General features: G+C 40.3%; 1 protein-coding gene across 1 annotated transcript; it reads right to left on the bottom strand.

Moving 5' to 3' along the window:
* Positions 1-10,039: 10,039 nt before the first annotated feature.
* On the bottom strand, positions 10,040-22,205 carry pdpk1b (3-phosphoinositide dependent protein kinase 1b). The gene is made up of 14 exons (XM_012863131.3): positions 21,915-22,205; positions 17,715-17,999; positions 17,466-17,508; positions 17,232-17,369; positions 16,496-16,640; positions 16,302-16,399; positions 15,692-15,767; positions 15,541-15,609; positions 15,221-15,317; positions 14,970-15,143; positions 14,635-14,852; positions 14,449-14,506; positions 12,549-12,701; positions 10,040-12,459 (listed from the first exon to the last, which is right to left on the bottom strand). Exons 1-14 carry the CDS (start codon positions 21,936-21,938, stop codon positions 12,346-12,348), a joined length of 1,692 nt encoding a protein of 563 aa, XP_012718585.2. The 5' UTR covers positions 21,939-22,205; the 3' UTR covers positions 10,040-12,345.
* Between the last annotated feature and the right edge of the window lie 125 nt (positions 22,206-22,330).

Raw genomic sequence — 22,330 nt, 5'->3', positions numbered from 1 at the left:
AAGCGACTCGTTCTAACAGCGGCGATTACACTCCGTGTATAATATAGCTCATTGGGAAACCCCGCTCCCTCGCCCCGGCAGAGAGGACGGTTTTTATTCTGGACACCGGGTCCAGTTAAAAGCTGCTATGCTGACCAATCACAGGACAACACAGCCGCCTGAGAGCATCGTAATCCACAGGCCAAAACGTCGCAGCCGGCGCAGCGATTTGGAGGACACCTGCAGCCGATAACCGGGAAGGTTCCATAGCTGTGGGGCTGAACGATTTGGAAAATAATCAATTGAATTGCGATTTTTTTTCTTAATATTGCGATTTAATGCAATTTTTTTTTTACAGTTTAATTCATCATGTCTTTTTAATCATATCCACAACAAAATCAATTTTTTTCCTTGCTGTGCAGATTAGTTGCACTCTAACTCAGAGCAGAAATGATTGCGTTCTGCTACAATATTTTTCAACCAAAAATGCAATTTTGACTTTTCTTCTGCATAACCACAAGCAACAAAATGGCCTCTAATAAAGATGTTTGTAAACAAGGACTATTTAAAACAAAACTTTAATGTTTCTATTAATCAGAATATTATTCAAGAGAACAGCTTTAATTGATATGGACACTCAATCCTTGTTGAACATAAAGTGCAACCACAAGCAAGTCTATGTAATAAACTGATTGACCTGTACTTAATGCTATGTATGATTATATAAACTCTAAAACAAGTAATAAAATTAGATTATCTCACTGCTGCAACTGTCTTCCCTTCCATGTGGAGGCAAACCCACTTTAAACATTTTACCAACACCTAATGGACGCGTCTAATTCCCTGATTGTTACATAGCCAAAAATTGCAGACTCTGCGATTTGGAAATTGCGTTTTTTTAAATCGCGATTATATTGAAAATGCGATTAATTGTTCAGCCCTACATAGCTGTGGGTGTAAAGTTTCTGCAGATCAAAGGTGGGGCCGGTGGAGATCAGGATAACGTAATTTACCCACAGCGCTCTGCCGCAGCGTCCTGCTGAGCACTTACTGCCAGAAAACAGGGAGACGACGACGCGCCGTTATAAATATTACCGCCGCTGCCACGACACGACGCCAAAACGTGAATCCGTCAAACAAACGGAGGAAGGTACCTCCTCTGGGCAGCGAATGAGTACGAAGACGAAGAGACGGGGAAAGAGCAGGAACCCTTAGTGATGGACTGTGTGAAAAATTGATGCGGCTCTCACAGCAAAGTGAGCCTCGTTACGTCCGCCGTGACGGCCGGGTATCAATGCGGCAGGTTAATAATTTAACAGTTTGACTCTTCTCGGCTGTTACTTTCTCCTGCTCGGCCCCCAAAGTGCAGAACAAGCTCCAGTCAGCGGCCATGAATAATGCAGGTTTTCCTCAGGAGTCGTCCTGCAGCGCCTCAGCCTGCGTGACGGAGAAGCCGGCCGCTCGCCTCCTCTGCTGGGAAACGGAAAAGATATAAAAAAAAAAAAAAACGCTCAGCTCATCCTGCAGGTCTTTCATCCAATTCGATTACGGGACGCTCGGCTGCGAATAAGGCGAAAGCGACTTAAACGCGGACAGGAGTTGCAACTGATAGGACGGCCAGCAGTCGGCGGCGCCGCTGGCCCCAGACTGGAGGCGAGGGATTGAAGCGCACTGATCCATCACTCAGGGAGGATAAACAGACTGGGAAACCCCAAGCTGATTATTCAGAGATTAAGATATTTGCATTGAAATACCAGATGAGCCGTCATCTCGGCTTAGCGCGCTGGAGAGCAGGAGTGAAGATGAGGATAAGCAGGCAGATGACGACGAGAACTCCCCGGTCAGGAATGAGAACGGCAGACAGAACAATAAAATCTGAGCCTGGACGGCGATAAAAGGGACTTAAAAACACGCCGGCTGTTTAAACACCAGGACGCCTCCGTCTCCACTTGCCTAGCAATGATTTAGCTGCTCCTGAAGTGTAACTTTATAGTCTGATGTTAAAGTTAGGATACGATTTGCAGCTTTATATTAGAGACTGGAACACAGGCTTTATTACTGTTATTAAAAATCGACACTACCGCCACTTCAAAACCTAAAACCACCGTCAAGTTTCATCTAAACTCATTGGATGTTCCCTAGAAAAGTCATTTATGATTTATAAAACTGTTTAATTAGTGAAAACTCTAAATAAAACCCTTTTGAGTCATTTTTTTTTTTAGATAACTTGATAAAACGGAGGGAACTGGTCTCCTTAAAATCGTTTAAAAGAAAAATTAAATGACAGAGATGCTGTCACATTAACATGTAGTTTTAACTGATTATTTTAAGTTATATTGTAAAATCTGTAGCTTCTGACATTTGATACTTTCACTGGTCGCTGGTGAAAGACTTTTTTAACCTCAATGAGATTTTTCCTGGTTAATTAAAAAAAAAAATAATAATTTTCCAAAAGGTTTCATCTTTATACCTGGACAATCTTTTTACCGTAATTCAATAACATTTAAAAACCTAACGCATCGTTTTAATTTGGATACATTTTAAGATTTTTTTTAGGGTGATCTTAAATAAAAAAAAAATACCTTAAATTTTACACTTTTAGAACTCAAAATGTTTAATAATCCTGTCCACACTTCAGGCTGAACCTCTCCGGAGAGATTAAAGTCCTGTTGTCACAAATCAAGTACAAGCATCAACAATAAAAAAATGCATTTTTCATAAAATACGTAATAAAAGGCAAAATAACCTTGTACAGGTTTGGCTATCCTACATATTTTAAAATATCTAAACGAAGCAGATTAAAAGGAATCCAGATTTGTTGAAAGCTGTGAAATAAACCCTTGGAACATGATGCTGATTTCCCTACAGAGCAAAAGAAATCTGAAAAAAAAAGCTTTTTATTACTCAATATGGCAACTTTAACGTTATTCATAGGAGTCCAGAATATTCCCTTCATTCCCAAAGATGAGTGGAAATCCAGCATAGAAAGTCCAGCTGCTTCACTAATTTCTCCAAAGAGACTAAAATCTTAAAAATCGAGTTAAACTGTGCAGATTAGATATAATCTAGGGGTAAAAAACGAGGCCAGATTATCCTGTCACTGTTTGACAACTAGATGCGATGCAACGCCTTCAGCTGGAGGAAACTTTTAACTGTCCACTTTTTTATTTTATCTTTTTAAAGAAAAGAGACGAAAAATAAACCGAATTTAACCAGAAACAGCGACGCAATTTGAACAGCGAGAATTTCAAATGGAATATTTAGCAAAAAGCAAAACCCGGAAACTTTTAGGAGGCAAAAAGAGACAAAGAGCGAGCTAGCAGCATTATGTCATGTGGTGACTGTCGGAATCTAGCTAGCGGGCTAACGCTAGCTAGCATCGACATTTCCCCGGAGCTTCATCCGTTAAAATCTAAACCTGAGCGCGCGGAGAGGCGCAAATCCTCCCGGAAACCGCGATAAAAACCTCCGCAGTCAACGCGGGGGAGAACGAGTGCAGAACAGCCGGCTGTGGCACCCCAGCCCCGGGTTAGCCCCGCTAGCTTAGCGCGTACCTTGTCGGAGTCGAGCTCGGGATCAGCCTGGCTCAGTCTGAACAGAAATGATTTGGGATCTCGACACAGCGTCTGCCTCGTCGTCAGAAAATACGTCCCGCCGACATTTAACCGGATCCACTTGGAGGCTCCGACCGCCGCCGCGTTCCTGTCCCCCGGAGAAGAAGAATGGGCCGGACACCTCCGGTGGAGGGAGCCGCTGGTCTCGGAGCTGTTCTCTGCCATCCCTCGCCTCTCCTCGCCTCGCCTCCTCCGCCCTCTCTGCGGCTCGGCTGCTCTGGTCGAGCGGCTGACGGGAAATATCGACGCTGCCGCAGCCTCCGACGGGGAGTCCACGGGTGGGTGCTGGCTGCACGGCCCACGGCCACTCCTACTCGGCTGCTGCTACACAGGAATTATCACAGATTAAAAATAAATAAATAAAAAAATAAACTCAAAACAAACCAGCTGAATCCCAAAAGTGCAACAAATTAATTCAATTATCAACCAATCAATCACATCATTTTGGTAAATTGTCCACATTAAACACAGGAAACAACAAAAGAACAACAATAAACAAACCTACAATTTATCAAAAAAAAAAAGGAATATGCTGAAGCAAAGCTTATTCTATCCTACCCTGTTTCTATACCTTACAACCTACCAGGATAGCTTCACAATACATATATAAATCTATAGGGGTGTGCAAAATAATCGTCATGACAATGCATCACAATTCTAATTTTCGCAATCTACTGCATCGATTCTTGGCGGCAAGTATTGATTTATTAATTAAAAAAATAAATAATAAATAAAATTGCATGAATGGATGGCAAACATCAACCAAAAACAAGTGGCATACAACTTCATTGATTTAAAAAACCACTAAGGCCATGTAAACGGCACTGATTATCCTTATTTTGTTATTTTAAGTTTTATAAATCCTAAGCACTTTTTGTCAGTGTGTTCACTCCAGTAATAGTAATATTTGTGTCCAGTAACAGTAATATTTATTTTCATGGCAATACCTACAAAAGTCGTTTCAATAAATACAGCTATGTATGAATTCAGTTTCCTTTAGTTAATTATCAATTGAAGATCCAGATCACAGCCAGTCAGCCACTGGTAATGGCTGTATTTTTTTCTAACAGTGTTTAGTGAAAATATCGCAATGCATCGCAATAATTCAAGTATCGTGATGCATCGTGATTGAATCGGATCGTGGCATGTGAATCGTGATTCGAATTGAATCGTGACTTCTTTGGCAATACCCACCCCTATAAATCTACATAACAGCGTAAGATTTAATCATTTCACATTTTAAAGCTCTTTTAAAGTTCACCAAGAAAGGACATAACTTAAAATCATCATTCCATTCAATAACTGAAACACATCTAGGCTTTATCTGGCTCTTCTCTTTTGTACATTCAAATACAAACAAACCTCACATATTATATTTATTCTCTCTTAGCCTAAATAATGTCTGAATACCAGAAGGAAGACTTTTGTTCAATTCTTTATACATTAATTCCAGTATTTTTATATAAACAATATCTTTAAATTGAATGTATTACTTCACGGTATCCCACCTTATTAATAAGCCTTATAGCTTTTTATTTTTTGCAGCTTAACTAATATATCAATGGTTGTTTCACTTGCATTTCCCCAGATTTCTGAGCAATAAGACAAATAAGGCATAACCAAAGAGGAATATATAATATGCAAGCCTTTAACATGTATTAAATCTTTTATTTTAAACAATAATCCAATAGTTTTTGCAAAGAAATGTTCTAATATATTTTATGTGAGACATCCAACTAAGTTTATTGTCTATAATTGTCTAATTATATAGAATAAAATAGAATCATCCTTTATTGATCCAAAGTGGGAAAGTTCAGGTGTAGTAAAGAGCAAATTCACAACATAAGACATTTTTTTTGTAAGCATTAAAACTAGTTTAATCACTGTTATGGAAATATAGAATCATTTTTGTATTAATCATGTATTTTTCTTAAAACAGTAAGAGTTACCTAAATTCTGATTACTAAACTGCGGCTCACTAACAGGCAATAAATTCATTTAACCATCTTGTGGGATACCAGGCAAAGTGTGAGTCACATTGTAATAAATATATGTATATATTTCAAGTGTTTTGTCTCTGATAATTGTTTTCTTCCTTTGCTGCCAAATCTATGAACTGGGTGAGACGGGCATTAGTGAATGAGAGAGGAAGATCTAGAGGCCGCCTCGTCATCAAAAACTCCAGCACTATAGACGCAGTTGCCTTTAAGCACAGAGAGGGTTGGACGGAGCTGAGTTTTTGTGTTTTTTTTTTTTTTTTTTTTTTTTTTTGTAGATCCAGATAAAGCACATGGCAGAGAAGTGGTGGTTCTGTATGTATGCAGCAGCAGAGAAGCATGTCAGGGTGGTGCAGGACATGCATGAAAGCTGTTAGACGGTGGTGAGGTGTGCTGCAGGTGTGACAGAGGAGTGGAACTGCATCAAGGGGCCCCTTCCTGTTTGCTGTGGTCCACAGATGAGGAATCTGTTTGGACTGTTTGCAGATGACGCTGTGATCTAGGGCAGGGGTCCCCAAAGTGGGGTTCGAGACCCCTGGGGAGTCATGAGACACCTCTTGGGGGGTCACTAAATGATTTGTTGCCAGGGGCGGTTCTAGACAGAGGCCGGTGCTCCTGTAGAACTGGTCCCTGTTATGGCCCCTGTACTAAAGACATGATTTTAAATACATTTCTTATGATGATCAATGCTGACAAAGATACCATAACTGATTGGTCGCTTGGACCAACAGTATTTTTTACCTTTATAGTAAAATAAGTAACAATAATTAAAAAAATTAGGCTGTTTCTTGTTTAGCTCCAGCTGTAGTGAGTTAGGAGCAGGGATCTCTGCAACCTGCAGTTGACTTTTTGGCTCCCTTAATACCGTATTTTTTGGACCTTAAGTTGCACTTGATTATAAGGCGCACCATCAATTTTGGAGAAAATGTTAGGATTTTAAATGTGCCTTATCGTCCAAAAAATACAGTACACCTGTTAAGTATTTTCCCCCCCAATCTTTTGTTCTGTGCCTACATGAAAACACGTTGGCTCCACATCGGCCCCCCTGCTAAATTTGGTGTATAACCGTCACTGTTTGATGCTGATTTGCCATAAAGATTTAGTATTTACTGCACTTTTTGTGAGAGCTTTTATTTAACATGACATTATTCTTGTAATTTAACTACTTTCTTCTCATAATATTATGACTCCCTGCTGTCTTCTGGGAAGAGGTTCCACAGCATCCGCTGCAGGTCCACCAGGTTCTGCAAAAGCTTTTTCCCTGTTGCCATCAGACTGTTGAACTGCTGAACTATAAACTGGACTCTGCACTACATTTGCACATTTGCATCGTTGCATCTCTATATAGCATTACAAGTGCTGCCAAACTTAGTTCCTAAATGCCCTTTGCACAATCATTCTGCACATACAAATGGTTTTAAAATACTCACCTGTACACTGTGATCACACACTGTCTTTTTCTCCTGCATTGTTTACATTGCAATTGTTCACTTTTAATAACTGCTGCACTTTATACTGTAATTTACAAGCTTTATGCAACGAAGTTTCGTTCTGTACTCACTCTGTGCATACAAAATGACAAATAAAGTTGTCTAAGTCTAAGTCCTGCCTATTGTGGAACAGAGGCGAAGAAACGTGTCCAAGCAGGTGGGAACGGGTGGAGAAAAATGTCAGGTGGGTTTTGTGATGAATGAAAGGGACGGTGCAGAAGACAGCGGGGAGACCAGAGACGTTGTCTGGTTCAGAGACAGTGTCACAGAGGAAGAGGCTGGAGTTAGCGGAGGTGAAGACGTTGAGGTTCTCTTTAGGTCTTTGGGAGTGATGAGGATGGATAGAAATTGAAAATAGAATTAAAGACATGTTCAACTGTGACTTAAATAAATGCATACAAAGATTTCAGCATAAAAAACACCAACAGACTTGGTATTTATGGAGGGGGGACCCACCACCTGGACTGGGGCCAAGGGGCATCCTGGGACAGAGCTGGCCTTCTGCCACATGTTGATAAAGTGTATATACACAAATTTTAGAGAAAACTAAAAAAAGGGCCATAAACGTTTTAGTTATCCAAAATGTCATAACTTTATGGAGAAACCCTTAGATGTATTAAGACATGACACCATATGCAGAAATCAGGTCTGCAAGTGGCACAATTTGGTGGGTAAAGTAAATAAAATAATACTTTTTTTTAATTATTCAATGATTAAAATTAGAATCAAATCAATGGATTTTATATTTACAAAAAAAACATTTCTAAAATACAAAAACAAGATGTATTCCATTGACAAAATGTCATTTTATTTAAAAAAAAAGCAGTTCTAATTATTTCAGTCTTTGTTTACTATTTTATACTTCACAAGTTTAGAGTGCAATCAGGCCTTTACTGCAATAAACAAAATAATGAACTAGTTTTTTTGTGAAGTGCATCATTGCTGCCTGCTGCCAGTCGTCAGTAGGGATTGTAGCTGCCCCTTTATCTCAAAACTTTCCTTTCTCTTGTCTCACAGAGACAAGCAGGAAGCCGATCGGCATCAGCATAAATAAAATATTGAAGGAACATTGTAAGTCTTTTCATTCAGTCTGTCAACAGTAAGGTTTGTAGCTACAGCGGTGTGTCTTCAGCCTTCCTTTTTTGAGTCCACCAAGAACCCATAAATGTTTGGAACCTGCTTTATGTATGTGAAAATTTACTAACAGAACTAAAAGATTAACTAGAAAAAGCGGTTCCTGCGTAACAGCGAGTGAGAATGCTAATCTGCAGAATGATTTGAGTAGAAGATGCATAATATCTATGCAAAAGAGAAAGAAATAGCTGATAAACATTGAAGAATTTGAAAAATTTAAAAAATTTGAACAATTTGAAGTAATTTGTAGTAGTAGTATCAGTAGTAGTAGTAGTATCAGTGGTAGTAGTAGTAGTATCAGTAGAAATAGTACTAGTAGTATCAGTAGTAGTACGAGTAGTATCTGTTGTAGTAGTAGTAATAGTAGTAGTATCAGTAGTAGTTGTTGTAGTATCAGTAGTAGTAGTATCAGTAGTAGTAGTATCAGTAGTAGTAGCAGTAGTAGTAGTAGTAGTAGTAGTATAAGTAGTAGTAGGAGTAGTAATATCAGTTGTATCAGAATAATTTGAAGGAATTCAAAGAATTTGAAAGGTTTGAAGAATTTGAAGTATTTGAACACTTTGAACAATAAGAATTTGAAGGAATTTGAAGGAATTTGAAGGTACGTTTTGGTACAAAAATCGTTGAAATCGGTTGAAGTATGCGGGAGTAGTTAGACGCACAAAAACGTACGGAATAATAATAATAAAGAAAAACAGGAAAACAATAAGTGAGAATGCTGTATAGCATTCTCACTGATTATAAAGCTTAATGTTTTTATAATAGCAGCTCTAAAAGTAAGTAAAATGTCGACGTTATCATTCAATTTGCCTGACTGTGGGAGAGTTAAAAAGTAAAATAATAAACACCTCAGACGTTTTTAGATACAAATCTACCTTTTTTTCCCCTGCTGTATCTTGTTTTAACGTCACAGCTCCAGCCCTGTTCTTATCCTGGCTTTGAGGCCAGATTTGTGACCCAGAAGATAAATTCTGGCAGAGTTACTTTTGCATAAATACAAACTCTGTGTATTTGTTGATTAATATGCACCGTGCCAAACACTAATTGAGATTGGGTAAGTCACATGCAGGGATTTAAGGCCCTCCCTGGTAATTTTTACATTTGCGTGCAGGCACTCTTGATTTGCATTCTCATCAGGGAGAGGCGACCAGCTCGGGTTTGCATCCATTGCTCGGCGAGAGCATAGATATCCATAATAAAGGCCTTTATTATGGATATCTATGGGCGAGAGGAGGAATATACAGGAGTGTTTAGGAATATCAGGACCAAAAAAAAAAACAACAAAAAAACACCAGGAAGTTTCCAAATTTATCTAGAAGAGTCTGAATATTTTGTAAATATAGAGACAAAGTTGCTAAAATGGCAACATTGTGCAGCAGAATTTCAAACGTAAAATCTACATGATCTCGATATCTGATTGGTTACCTTGTACTGCAAGTTCTCTTTGGACCAATCAAATCAACCGTGGAGTGGCCCCGCCCACTGACAGATTGAAGTAAACAAGAGCAAAACATTTCTGCACACCATCGCGAATAAATACTGAAATACAAGTTAAACACTTTATTAATAGCATAATATATTTAATAAATTACCTGAACATGTCAGTTTTGGTTTCTGCATCATTTATTCACTGAATTGTGGCACTGCTGGACCTCTATACTTCCCAACTTGGTCTTCTGATGCTTTATTGTAGAAGAATCTAATTTTGACATTACCAGGACACATCCTGTAGGTTTGCAGGACGAATAATGCTTCTCAGCATCTCAAAGCAGACATTCACACACATTCTTCCATCAGTTTTAAATTGATTCTCACAACACCAAAGCACAGATAATGGGTCGGTACTTTATTTACATGCTGCAAAAATGTGAGATGTCATTACCACTGGACCACAGTGCTGTGGTGGAGGTTGTTAAACAGAAGACAAGACACATGGCTTTCATTTGAATGCCTAAATCCCTACATGCTTTAATTACTGGACTACCAAGCATTAAGTGGAAAAGTCATCATTCAACATCTACTGACCTAGCGCACAAATAATCAGACAGAATGAACAGATTCATTAAATTATCAGAATATGATTAAGTCACTGAGCAAATAGAAAATGTATGATATAGTAAGAAAAAAGCTGTAAAATATTATAGTTTACAATAATTATTCACATTCAAAGGCTTTATATCTCAATACATACACAACATGGCCCCTGAACATGACTTCAATCCAAATATGATTCATATATTAGAATTTAAATAACACAGAATGAACTATAGGCTAAACAATAGCCATCAATAACCTTATACAAGAAAAAAATACAAAAACTGTATCCTAATATCATTGCATTATTCGCTTCAGATTTAATAATACATGATCTGTACATCACAGTTCTTGTCAGTTACAAACCAGGTAGAGTTTTTCTTACATGATGTAACCGACTGCCATCGACTTGATTCAGAATAGGGTTGTTTTTTTTATTTTTTTTATTATTAAATCAATAGGGGGAAAAAAAAAACACTCTTCTGGCGCTTCCTCGACTTTTACCGACAGATACAGCAATTTAATCGGTTTATTTGGATCAGATGGATATCTGCTAACGGACATCCAACCACATGACGCCCCGGTTGGCTCCAGGGTCCTGTTCACTTATACTCCAGTCACACACTGCACACAAACTCAGCTGAAGGAAGAGGGGCCTTCGCAAAGGACCTTAAGGTACTACGTCAAAAAAAAAAAAAAATTAAAGCATTATGATAATACATACTGCTAAAACAAGAGCACAAGTCAAATCATTCGCTTTAATTTCTATTGGGCCAAACAACAGAGTGAAATCAAAAACAAAAATCAAAGAGAATAATAATAATAATAATAAAAAGAAAAGGGCCGGTGAGGCCGCTGAGGCAGTTCTGCCACCTTGTCCAGGGACAACAGCTTTTTCTGATTGCTTCTGAGAATGATAGTAGGCGTATGCATCTCTGTTCATGGAGGTGTTCTGTTCAGCATGGGGTGGTCAGCACATGAGATTTTTTATTTTCAGTAAGACAAACAGGAGATGAGCCGTCTATTCCGTCGGAGAGGGAAACTTAGGAGAATCCACGCCACAGAAACTGGTAAAATGGTACAAAACAATCAAGACATCCAATTTTTTTGCAATGGTTGCCAAAAGCAGTCAAAAAAAAAATACCCACTTTTTTTTTTCTTTTTAAACTTAAACTACATCTCCAGTGCCCAAAATAGAGAAGCTGTAGCAACAAAACTGGCCATGCAGAAAAGATCAGCAAGTTAGGATGAAGAAGTACAAGCTAGTGGCATCTTTACCCACCCAAACAAAAAAAATAATAAAAATAAACAACCTTAGTAACAGCTATAGAAGGCCGACTCGCAGACTGGTTCAGACCCATCTCTCACTGCAGGCCAGAGCTCCGCTCTGTTACTCAGAGACTCTAATTGGACCGCAATAAGCAAGTACCAGGAGACTGAAAAACAACTCCACCGCCACGGGAATAAATGGAGGGAAAAACGAAAAGACACACGTGGGATTTGAGCTGGATAAGTGTGAGACTGAATCAGTTTACAGTATCTGTCACAACTAGAGAGAGTAAATGCACTAAAAGTCGGGCTTTTACAACAACTTGCACATATAATGTATGATTAGGATATGGTTTCATTAAAGATATCTAGTCAGGCTGTGGTTCATAAAAGCTAGATTCTGTTATCATTGAAGCAGGAAACCAGTCCTTGCATTCAGGATAGTCCTAGCAGTACCCAAGCTTGCATCACTGTACAAGACAAGCTTGCCCATCTTCTCAGCCCCCCCCCCCCACCCCGCTGCCCCACACCCGAAGCAGAATGTACAAAATGCAGAGGTTCACTGTGGAAGTCTTATCATCCATACGTGGAAAACGCAATAGAAGCCTCAGAGAGAGCACAAAGAACAAGCAAAGCAACCCTGAATCCAAAGTCGTATTTATCCCATGGATCTACTCAGGAAAACAAGGTCTAGATGCCAGCGTCTCTAAGAGTTTGTTTACATTGCGGTGATGAAGGGCACTAAAGAGGGTGTTATTCTGCTCAGTGATTGGCCTCAGAGCTAAAAAAAAAAATAAAAAATGAACGGGCACACGATGGATTGCGCTCCTATAGGCCGGGGTTCGGATGCCTCTGATAGAACCTTCTCCACACCTCCTGGATCTTCTTGCACCATCTGTCGGCGTTTCCACTGGGGTCCATCAGATAGTACGTCCGGTTGGGCTAAACGGCAGAATAAACGACAGAAATGAGCAGGGTCCAAGGACAGGAGCTGCTATGAAGACACACTGGGAAAAAAAATGAGAGTTTACCGTGTGAACAAAGAAGGTTTTGAAGTTTTTGGCCTCAGGGCGTAATGCTAAGGACCAAGGAATCTCCCCTTTAAGGACCCTGTTGACAGGATCCACGTAGTACAGGTGTGGCCCTTCAGTCAGGAGCAGCTGTCTCCGACGAGCAAACAGACCCTGAGACGACATGAAAACATTTTTAAGAAACATCAGCTGAGGAGCCGAAGCCTCAGAGTCTCCTCGCTGCGCTCAACAAGCAGAGAGGAGGGATTTTTACGTCTCCATGGGCGAGTACTGCGGACGCTGGGCTGCCATTACAGTCAGGCAGTCTGATAGACAGCTCAGGGGTCCTCAGGTAGTGACAGTGTACCGTAATGCTCCATACAAAATCCTACTTACACCATTTTAGCAGGTTTATGAGCGCATTGCACCACATAAAATCAGTCAGTAAGCGCAACGGTGATCATATATATCATCAATTTTTTAGATAATTTAAGGATTTTAAGTGCGCTTTATAGTTAAAAAACATGTTATTTTACAGTGTGTTTAAATAAATAGTTTCAGCTTCATAAAGATGAATTAAAAATGTCTAAACTCAGCTTCTGCAGCTGAAATCACAGGAGGTAAAAAAAAAGAAAAAAGGCTCCAGAAAGCCTGATGGACACCACTGGCTTATGCATTATGTTTAACTTCTAAATGTTTGCAATATTTTAAACGAACACATTCACTATATTGCCAAAAGTGTTCGCTCACCTGCCTCGACTCGCTCATAAACTTAAAGTCACGCTTTTCAGTTCTTCCTTTTCACAATTAAATCACCCAGTTGTGGTCGATCTAAAGTGGGAATGCAGTGACTGGGTCTGATTCCCTCGTTGTTGTCCATTGTACTTTACTCCTGTTCTGAGGTGCGTCTCAGAACAATTCGTTTTTGGCGTCGTCTCTTTAAATCTAAAGGAGGCGCTTCACTAGCCTGGCCAGCCAGACTGACGTACGCCGTATAAACGCCGCGTCGGTCTGCTATGGAGCTGATAGAGCTCCATTTAAAGGCGGGACTAACGGGGTCACCGTCATCAGGCTGCAACCAATCAGATAACTACGGATGTGATCCAAAAAATAATACTTTTTTTTTTTTTTTAATTTGCAGTCTGTGAAACATGACATGCCATCAAGCAAACTCTCCAGTGAACGATTTTTATCGCTCTTGTCAAATAATATAAATGTAATATAATTGTGGCGCTCGTAGTTTTTCAAGGCAGCAAGCAACAAAAAAATATCCGTATGCATCTTGACTGTTACAGACAAGTGCTGCTGCATTATGGGTAATTCTAACGCTTTGTAAAGATTGGGCATCCATCAGTTTGGACTACAAAAATAAAATCACTCAGAAATAAAAATGGGAGATTCTGGAAATTTAGCCGGAAGTCTGGGACCTTGTTCAGCAGCAAATACTGTGATTTAATTGTTCAAAGAGATTTAACAAGAATAAACAAGCAGCTCTTGGATAAACTACATTCAACTTTTCTGCACTACTAGAGACTCCAAGTACACAACAAAATGTATTTAAGCAATAAAGTGGATTTTGCATGATATGACCCCTTTATTACCAGACATCCCATTTTTAATTCACAGGGTTTAATATGACTTTGGTCATGTTAAACCCTCCTCAGTCAACGCTCAGATTGCCCGACGGAGAAGCACAATTGTTCACTCCAGAGAACGAGCCTCCGCTGGTCGTTCCACTTTGGTTTAAAACCACTGACAGCTGACTGGAGAATATTTGGGAGTGGTTGCTTACTGGCTTGATTCGTTACACCTGTAGCCAGAGGTGAGTAGAACACCTGATTTCCATTATTTGGACAAAAGTGTGAATATTTCTGACATTACAGCGTGTTTCAGTCATCGCTCTGGTGAAAGTCATACACACCTTGCGTTTGTCCACTGGGCCCATCTTCAAGATTAGATTATTCTCCACAAACTGATGCCTGTTTGAAAACAGCAAAAAGGCAGAGAGAAGAAACGGCAACTTTTACACGTCTTCATTTCCGAAATAATCAAACCTGAATCCAGAACCGCGTGAATAAGAGCCCGACACAGAGCGATGTGGATTTACCAAGGGTTGCCGTTGGTCTGTTTGTCCAGTAATAATTTCTTCTCCTCTTCGGTGAACTGCAGATCCAGCTCAAAGGAGTTGTTGTCCAGGTCGTGGATGTACTGCTCTATGTTGCTGCTGGACCTCTGCGGCGGCGCAGAATCGTGCGGCGACAAGGAGTGCGACGAGCTGGACGGGGCCACCTGCATGTTGCTGAACTGGCTCAGGAGGTCGTCGTACTAGCGTGCACAATGTTGGAGAGGACAGCGAATATTTACAGCCATTTACCAGTAATTCAAAAGGTTTCAGAGTGAATACAGCAGAGGCGTCGGACGCCGGCGGGAAAACAGGCTCACATTTCCATAGCAGTCCTCGTCATCTTCAGACATAGCTGGCAGGTACGGCGTGAGCTTAGGGGGCGTCTGCTGGTGTAAATCACTCCAGGAAATGGTGTCAAAGAAGGGGTGCTGCTTCAGCGGGTCGTACCCTCCCATCTCTTCACAACCGAGCCGCTTGGATGGGTCTAAAGACTGAAGGTAGGGGAGATTACACACACTTAGCAACAACGGCGTTTATTTAAAATATGACGTTGAGATGGACGCCGTACCAAAAGCTGTTCAACCAGATCCTTGGCTTTGGGGAAGAATTTCTCTGGGAACTCGTACTCCAGCTTTATTATTTTCTGGAATATTAGATACTCATTTCTGGGAAGGGACAAAGAAAAGGTTGATGTCAGAAGCGGCTCACGACACGTTTGCTTTCCTAGCACTCATTTTTACCACCATTACATTTTCTAACTGCTAAAACCTCTTTCAAAGTAATGTGACAGTTAGACGACAGAGGCCTGTGAGATCTAGTCATAAGCAAAATGCATTTTTAATAAGAAAATAAAGTGCTTTAGGGGTTTACCGTCTAAAAAGTTCTTACCCAGCTCTAAAAGGTGGTAAACCAGCCACCAGCTGATAGATAATACATCCCAAAGCCCACAGATCAGAACTGTAAAGAAAGAAAAACAATAAATTTAACAAAGAAATGACTAAACTCAGAATAAAATAAAATAATGTTGATAAAACGGTACCTCTTGCAGGCGGATTTTTCTGTTAGCAGCTCAGGAGACACGTACTGTGCTGTTCCAACAAAGGAGTTTGCTCTTGCTGCAGAATAGTACGTTTAAAAATCATAAATAAAACAAATAAATGAAGGAGGAAAAGATTGCATTTGTTGAAAAATAAACTGGAACAGCAGCATTTCAAACGTGACAAACCTAACAAACACAAAACTATATGGAGAGCAGTTGTTCAGGCTCAACAATGTTTATCTGCACCTCGTAATAATAACGTAATTTTACCTGCAGCTCATTTAAAAAGGAGGATGGAAAAAAGCTAAAACTCCTTATATGGCTCCTCTGGGCTGGCCTGGTTGAAGTACGCTTCTTTTTATTTATTTTTTATACATTAATAAAAAATTTACCTTGTGTATATTCTGACTTTTTGATATTTATTTTTAGATTTCTAAAATATATTTCAAAAAGCGGAAGAAAACATAACATATTTTTCAGAGTGTACATTTAAAACACAATGTGAGCAACAGAATGACTGGTAGTGGGTCGCTTCAGATGATAAAATGTAAAATAAAATTCATCTTTCCCCATTTTTTTAACCCAAACATGAAATTAAACTTTGTGTCACCTTGTTTACTGTCAGACGATAACTGCTTCGCTGTTCCAAAATCTGTTATCTGAACATGCATCTCCTCATTCAAAAGAATATTTTCTGGTTTCAGATCTCTGAAATAGGAAAAAAATTAAATAAATATAGTTATTTGATAAAAAAAAAAAAACATAGTTAAAGAATACAAAAAACCCACAGGAGTAAGTTCTTACCTGTGAATTATCCCCTTTTTGTGTAAGTATTCTAGCGCACAAACTATTTCCGCCGAGTAGAATCGAGTACAGGTCTCATCAAATGAACCGATTTTGCGAATGTACTTTAGGAGTTCACCATTCTTAGCATAACTAAGACCAAAATCTACACAAAAACAAGTCTGTTAAGGAAAAACAACAACAAAGTGATGCAGAACTAGAGATGCAGAGAAAAATCTGCTGATTTTCATCAGGTGTTCAGAAATCAGTGACATTTTTAAACAGAGGGAAGAGGAGTTAATAATCTTCAGTGAGACGTTTAAGGAGGAAGTCAGAGGAAGAAAATAAAGTGCATTAAAAATGCAAATGAAAAAACTGATGTCTGAGCAGCCAGGATGCTACTTTCCTACATTTTCAGCAGACAACAGGCAGGCTGAACGTATAAAAGTTGTTTTAATCCCAGAGTTGAGGTCCCTGCCTTGTGTGGGGAGAACACAGACTGATGATTACAGATGCTAATGCTAACATGAGCCGTTTCTGATTGTTAAAATGTCAGCTCTGTAGTGCGTTTGTTTTACACAGTGTCTCATCTCATTAACAGGGTGACGTCTTAGATCACAATTATTAACTGCTAACGGTAGCTAGGCTGGAAAAACAACAACATTTTTAATGTTTTTAAATCTCCATTTAAAAAGCTTTATAAAAAGCGTAGCTCCAAAACGCTCGGTGCGCCTCTGACAAGCGGTTGAAAGGATACACAACTTCTCATCGTCTTGAAATGTGAAGTAGAGCTTTACAAAGAATGGGTGGTCGAGATTCGACATCAAATCTCTCTCTCTTTTCACGTACTGGACTTTGTTCTCCTTCATTATGTGGCGCTTCTCTAAAATCTTGACTGATGGAAAGAAAAAGAAAGAACAGAATAAAGATCAGTTTTATGCTTAAAACATTGTGGATTGTTATTACAAGATATTTTTGTGTCACTACTGACTTGCATAATCTTTCCCTGTGGCCAACTCTCTCGCCAGAACAACCTAAAGAACAAAAAGGGAGGAGAAACAAGACAAAAACATGTTAGCAGCTGCGCTAACCGAGGTGAAGAGTAAAAAAAAACACTTTTTAAAGTCACCTCAGGTGAACCAATGACTCATCCAACTGCATTAATCAAAAGAATGCTAGCATGTAGCAACATCTACCGCGGCGCGATTCAAAGACAGAGAAAGGAATTCAGCCACCGCACCGTTGAGAAGGAGCCCTCTCCCAGGATCTTGCCAAACTTGAAGTCCTCCGGCTTCTTCTTGCGTGGCTGAGGCGTCTGGACGGCCGGCTGCGTGCGGGCCTCCGAGCTCGGGGCGCTGCCGGACGCTCCTACGGCACACGGCTGCGGGGCTGAGCCCTCCATGCCGGGGCAGTGACCGCTGCTTGGGATAGCGAGTGGCGAACAGGAGTCAGGGTGGTTTCTTGCCATTGATGGATGAGAGCAGGAACAGATGGCAACGTTGGGCTGAATGGGCACAACATCATACTGGAACAATAAGAGAAAACAACCAGGTCAGCAAGGTGATCTCTGCCTCCCCTAAAAAAAAAAAACAACAAGAAACTCCTAACTTTGAAACTGAGGCAGCTGCTTAACCGTCTAACAATCCATTTGTTATTTCCTGTAGCTGAAAAACTGGTTAATAATCAGCTTAAAAATATTTGTGCACAGCAAATATGGCATGTCATCAGTCTGGTTTCAGGAAACGGCATCGTACAGCTACAGCCCCCATAAAAGTCGTAAATGACATCCTCGAAGCCTTGGACGCCCATAAACAACAGCGGCGGCCTTTTCACTGACTTATCTGAAGGATTTGACCCAGTTGATCATAATATCTTTGGTTTATCAGACAAACGCTGTATGTTGCTTTTCTAATTGTCCGTCAAATCCTAGACCATGTGTGCCAAACCGTGGTCTGAACGTCACAAAAGGTGCGCCACAGGGATCCAGTTTAGGTCCAACTCTGTTTTAAATTTACGTGTCGGTGAAATGTTAGAGATGTCTGTACATGTTTTTTTTTTTTTTTATGCTGATGACATCGTGGTTTACAGTCATGCAAGAACTGTTAACCGCTGTGCTTAAGACTTTGTCTGAGACTAGTCCTAAAGGCCATGGCGTACGCTAACGTAAAGAATCATTACTGTCATTATGTAACAATGATCCCCCCCCCAGACATCAATCTGGACTCGTTGCCAATGGGAGGGATTTTAATACTACGTAAAATAGACGAGCCAATCAGGATTCAGGCAACAATGGCGGCTCGCAGCGAGGAAGTGATCAGTGACATCGATGCTGTCATGTCATCAGCGTTGTCCAATCTACCGAATATTAATTCTTTTAGCGTTGATCTTTCAGTGTGAGAAAGTATCTGGTCTTAATGATGGTTCTTGCCTCTGTAAGATTATTTTGATGCCGTTTATATAAATGCATCTGCAGCCTCTCTGCATGTTTGATGCCGTCTTTCATGGCCTATTACAGCTTATAGTGGGATATAAATGTCTCACTCACTGTGCGTTATATTCTCGGCTGAACTGGTCATCATTATCAATCTGTAGAATCATACATTGGTACGTTTTCATCTATAAAGCTACCCTTTATCCTCCTACGTTTCTTAATCCAGACATATATCGCTCTCAGGACTTTTTCTCCTTTAGCGCTCATTACGATCGGCGCCAAGTTTTTACTCAGCCTCGGCTCCAATCATGGCTGAGCTTTGTTTTGATTGGCCAGCATGGCGACCAATCACACGTGAGTGTGTTGGATTATATCAACAGAGGGGGGGGAAGATGCTCCACAGCGAGTGAAACAGCAGACAGCGGGGAGGAGAGTGTATGAATGAGCAAAACGAAAACAAAGCTGTATAAATATATCAGAACTGTTGGTTCGTTTGCAGTTTTAGGTTCATTTGAGCAATAAAAAAAGCTTGATTAATGTTAAACAAAAGAATGATTTTCTAAGAGACCAATTGCACAAATGCGCCAAATTTCCCATCACCGTCGGCAGAACAAGAAGAAACTGAAAGAGAGGTTTGAAATATAAATGGAAGTGTTTATCATGCTTGAATTTAAATTTCTGGTTTACCTTTTTGATTACCAAATGTGTAACTATTTTGTTTTTGCACGCAAAAAAAAAACAAAGAGTGTAACTTGGCATTCAAGTACACTACAAGAGTTTGCCTGCTATGTTATTTAAATAACATTAAGCTTTTTTTTTATCTTTTTAAAAATCCAGAATGCAACATGCAAAGTGACAACTGATGCAAATTTTTTTATGATTTCCAGGAATATGCTGATGTTAAGTCAAGCAAAAAGAGCTTTTTGATGCATTCACACTATTTTACGATCTGGTCTTTCATTGTTCATCATCAAAACAATAATATCTCAAGCCTTATGTTTTTACAATATCTTGCAGCCATAGTAACAAATCATCTTCACAAAGTTAAAATTGTAGCATGATGTTGTATGTCATAACATGTCCAACGTTTTGAGTTTATTAACAATCCAATATGGGTTTGGTATGCTTTGAGGGATAAATACAGATATTTATGTAAATCTTTTGTGTTCTGCTGTATCCAAAACTACTCCATTACTGAACCTGCAACGTATATTTTATTTTAAAAAGTATTTAAAGGGGAATTAGGTTAAAAGACAGAATCCAAAACGGGCTCTAGTACGATTTCAGTACCATTTAGCCCACACGTTGTTCCAAAGAACCTGGATGGTTGTGCTGTATTTTTTATATTTTCATATGTAAACAAAATTTGATTAAATCCCACACTAAGTAAGAAAAGATAACTCCCAAATTGTTTTTCTCTGTAATGATGATTCATGAAGTTGCAGACCTCATGCACTAAAGCCAATGTAATTATTAAGCAAACAGGAGTATAAAAGTCAACGTCATTCAGAAACAATGTATAGGAGGAAACAAATGATTCACATCATACAGACAACACCCATTATCCATGTCTTGTAAAAAATAAAAACATAGCACATTCACTTTTAATACTGCGGGTATAATGACGCAAACGTAAACGTATGACTTGAAGCTGGTAAATTAGAGGGAGCAAAGTCTGCTGTTGATAAACAAGAAGCTGCTTCAGGGCTTGGAGGTCCCACCCTTTGGTGTTCAACTTGTAAAAGTTTATTTTCGTGGCACAGCAGCAGCTTCCAGCAGCTTAGCTGGGCTGTGTATTCACTGAACATTGGGGTAAAAAAAACTTTAATGAAACAAAAAGTGAAACCCACCACCAGACACGAAAGACTCAAAACCGCACAGAAGGATTTACGGTGCTTTCCAGCCTCCTGTTTGCTTCAGATATCTCTAATATGTAGACAAATGCGACCATTAGTGTTTATCGGCTCTTTGCTCAGTCGGTGGCTTTAGCTTCTTCTCATATAAAAGCAAGGTGTGGCCTTTCAGCTGCCTATTCCGGACAAGACTGATATCACAAAGTGTCCTGAAAGCTGCCTAAATACCCGTTTTTATTAAAGCAGCAAATGCAATGGTTGCTATACCGCGTTAACCAACATTTTCCCAACCATGTGAGCTTTGGTAACAACTAGCCTGAGCGCACTTTCCTCGCTAGCCGAACCCTGCTAGCAAGCTAGCGTTAGCATTAGCATGTCAAATGAAGCCGGTGTTCCGTGCAAAACACGGCTCCCTCACCCCAAACATGCCTTTAAAAACAACATTTGTGGGTGTATATAGTAAAAACAACGGCATGTTGTTCTGTTCTTACGATAACAGCTTTCTGCGCCCCCGCGACGTTTAACTTTACTCGGCTAGTGCATTCGGAGGCTGAGACTTTGGACGGCTGGGGGTCGCTTTATTCGGCGGAACACCGGCCATCACTGACAGCAAGTTCCAAACTTAACGCCAACAGTCAGTTAGCTAAAGCTTAGCAAAGCTAGTCACTATAAAACCCGCCCGCCCCGTTTAAACACATCTTCTCAGGCGCTTAGCACGTCTTAAGTGCAGCTCAGCGGAGTTAGCAACAAGGAAACTACCTTCCAACCGAAAGGTGGAACGTAGCGAAGCTAGCTTTAGCTCGCTAGCAAGTGGAGCATTAAGCGCGAACCTACGTTAGCATCGGGCGTCCATTGCTGGACGGGGGGTTGGGTTAGGAGGGGGGGCGGCTGTGGTCTTACACAGTTTAAAACATTACAAAGCACGCTCTGGTTTATATCAGTTACAGAGGTGGTTAAAAGGCAGGTCGCCATTAAGTAACCCAGAAGCCGAAAGCGTGGAGTAGCTAAGCCAGCGCGAAGCTAACGGTGCCAGTGAGTCAGAGTCGGCTCAGACGCGAAGGCCCCGGACCGCCGCTCCTCATGATCCGGCCGCCAGACGCCACAATCCGCGCACCGGCTCCCCAACACCCGCTCTCCTAAAAGTTTCAACGCTCACCATCTGACTTGTAGCTCTTGCCATGGGAGTTTTTTTTTCCGTGTGTGTTTCTCTGGAGTGGAAATAATTAGAGAAGCTCCAGTAATGGCTGCCTCCGTGCCTTCATTTTCGAGGTGTGACGTCGTTCCACAACAATGTTACCGCAGGACAGCAGAGGAGAGTCCTGCCGCGTCCGCCCCCACCGCCACACCGACAACCCTCTGAACTTCACGGCGCTGACGGCAAAAAAAAAAAAACAAAAAACAAAAAACAGCTTCACTTGTTCACGTTCAGCCAGCATGTGGCCTGCAAACTGTTTGTTGTGAAGGACACATTCGCGTCTCTTTGCTCCTTCCCACCCCCCCGCAGTAACAAATTAAAAGCCAAACTATGGTTCAAATATAATATAATAAAAAGTCTCCTCCTCCTTACAGACT

This window comes from Fundulus heteroclitus, unplaced genomic scaffold (assembly GCF_011125445.2).
Source record: "Fundulus heteroclitus isolate FHET01 unplaced genomic scaffold, MU-UCD_Fhet_4.1 scaffold_47, whole genome shotgun sequence".
Lineage (NCBI taxonomy): Eukaryota > Metazoa > Chordata > Actinopteri > Cyprinodontiformes > Fundulidae > Fundulus > Fundulus heteroclitus.
Note: the sequence above shows the minus strand (reverse complement) of the source record. Positions and strands in the feature narration are given on the sequence as shown.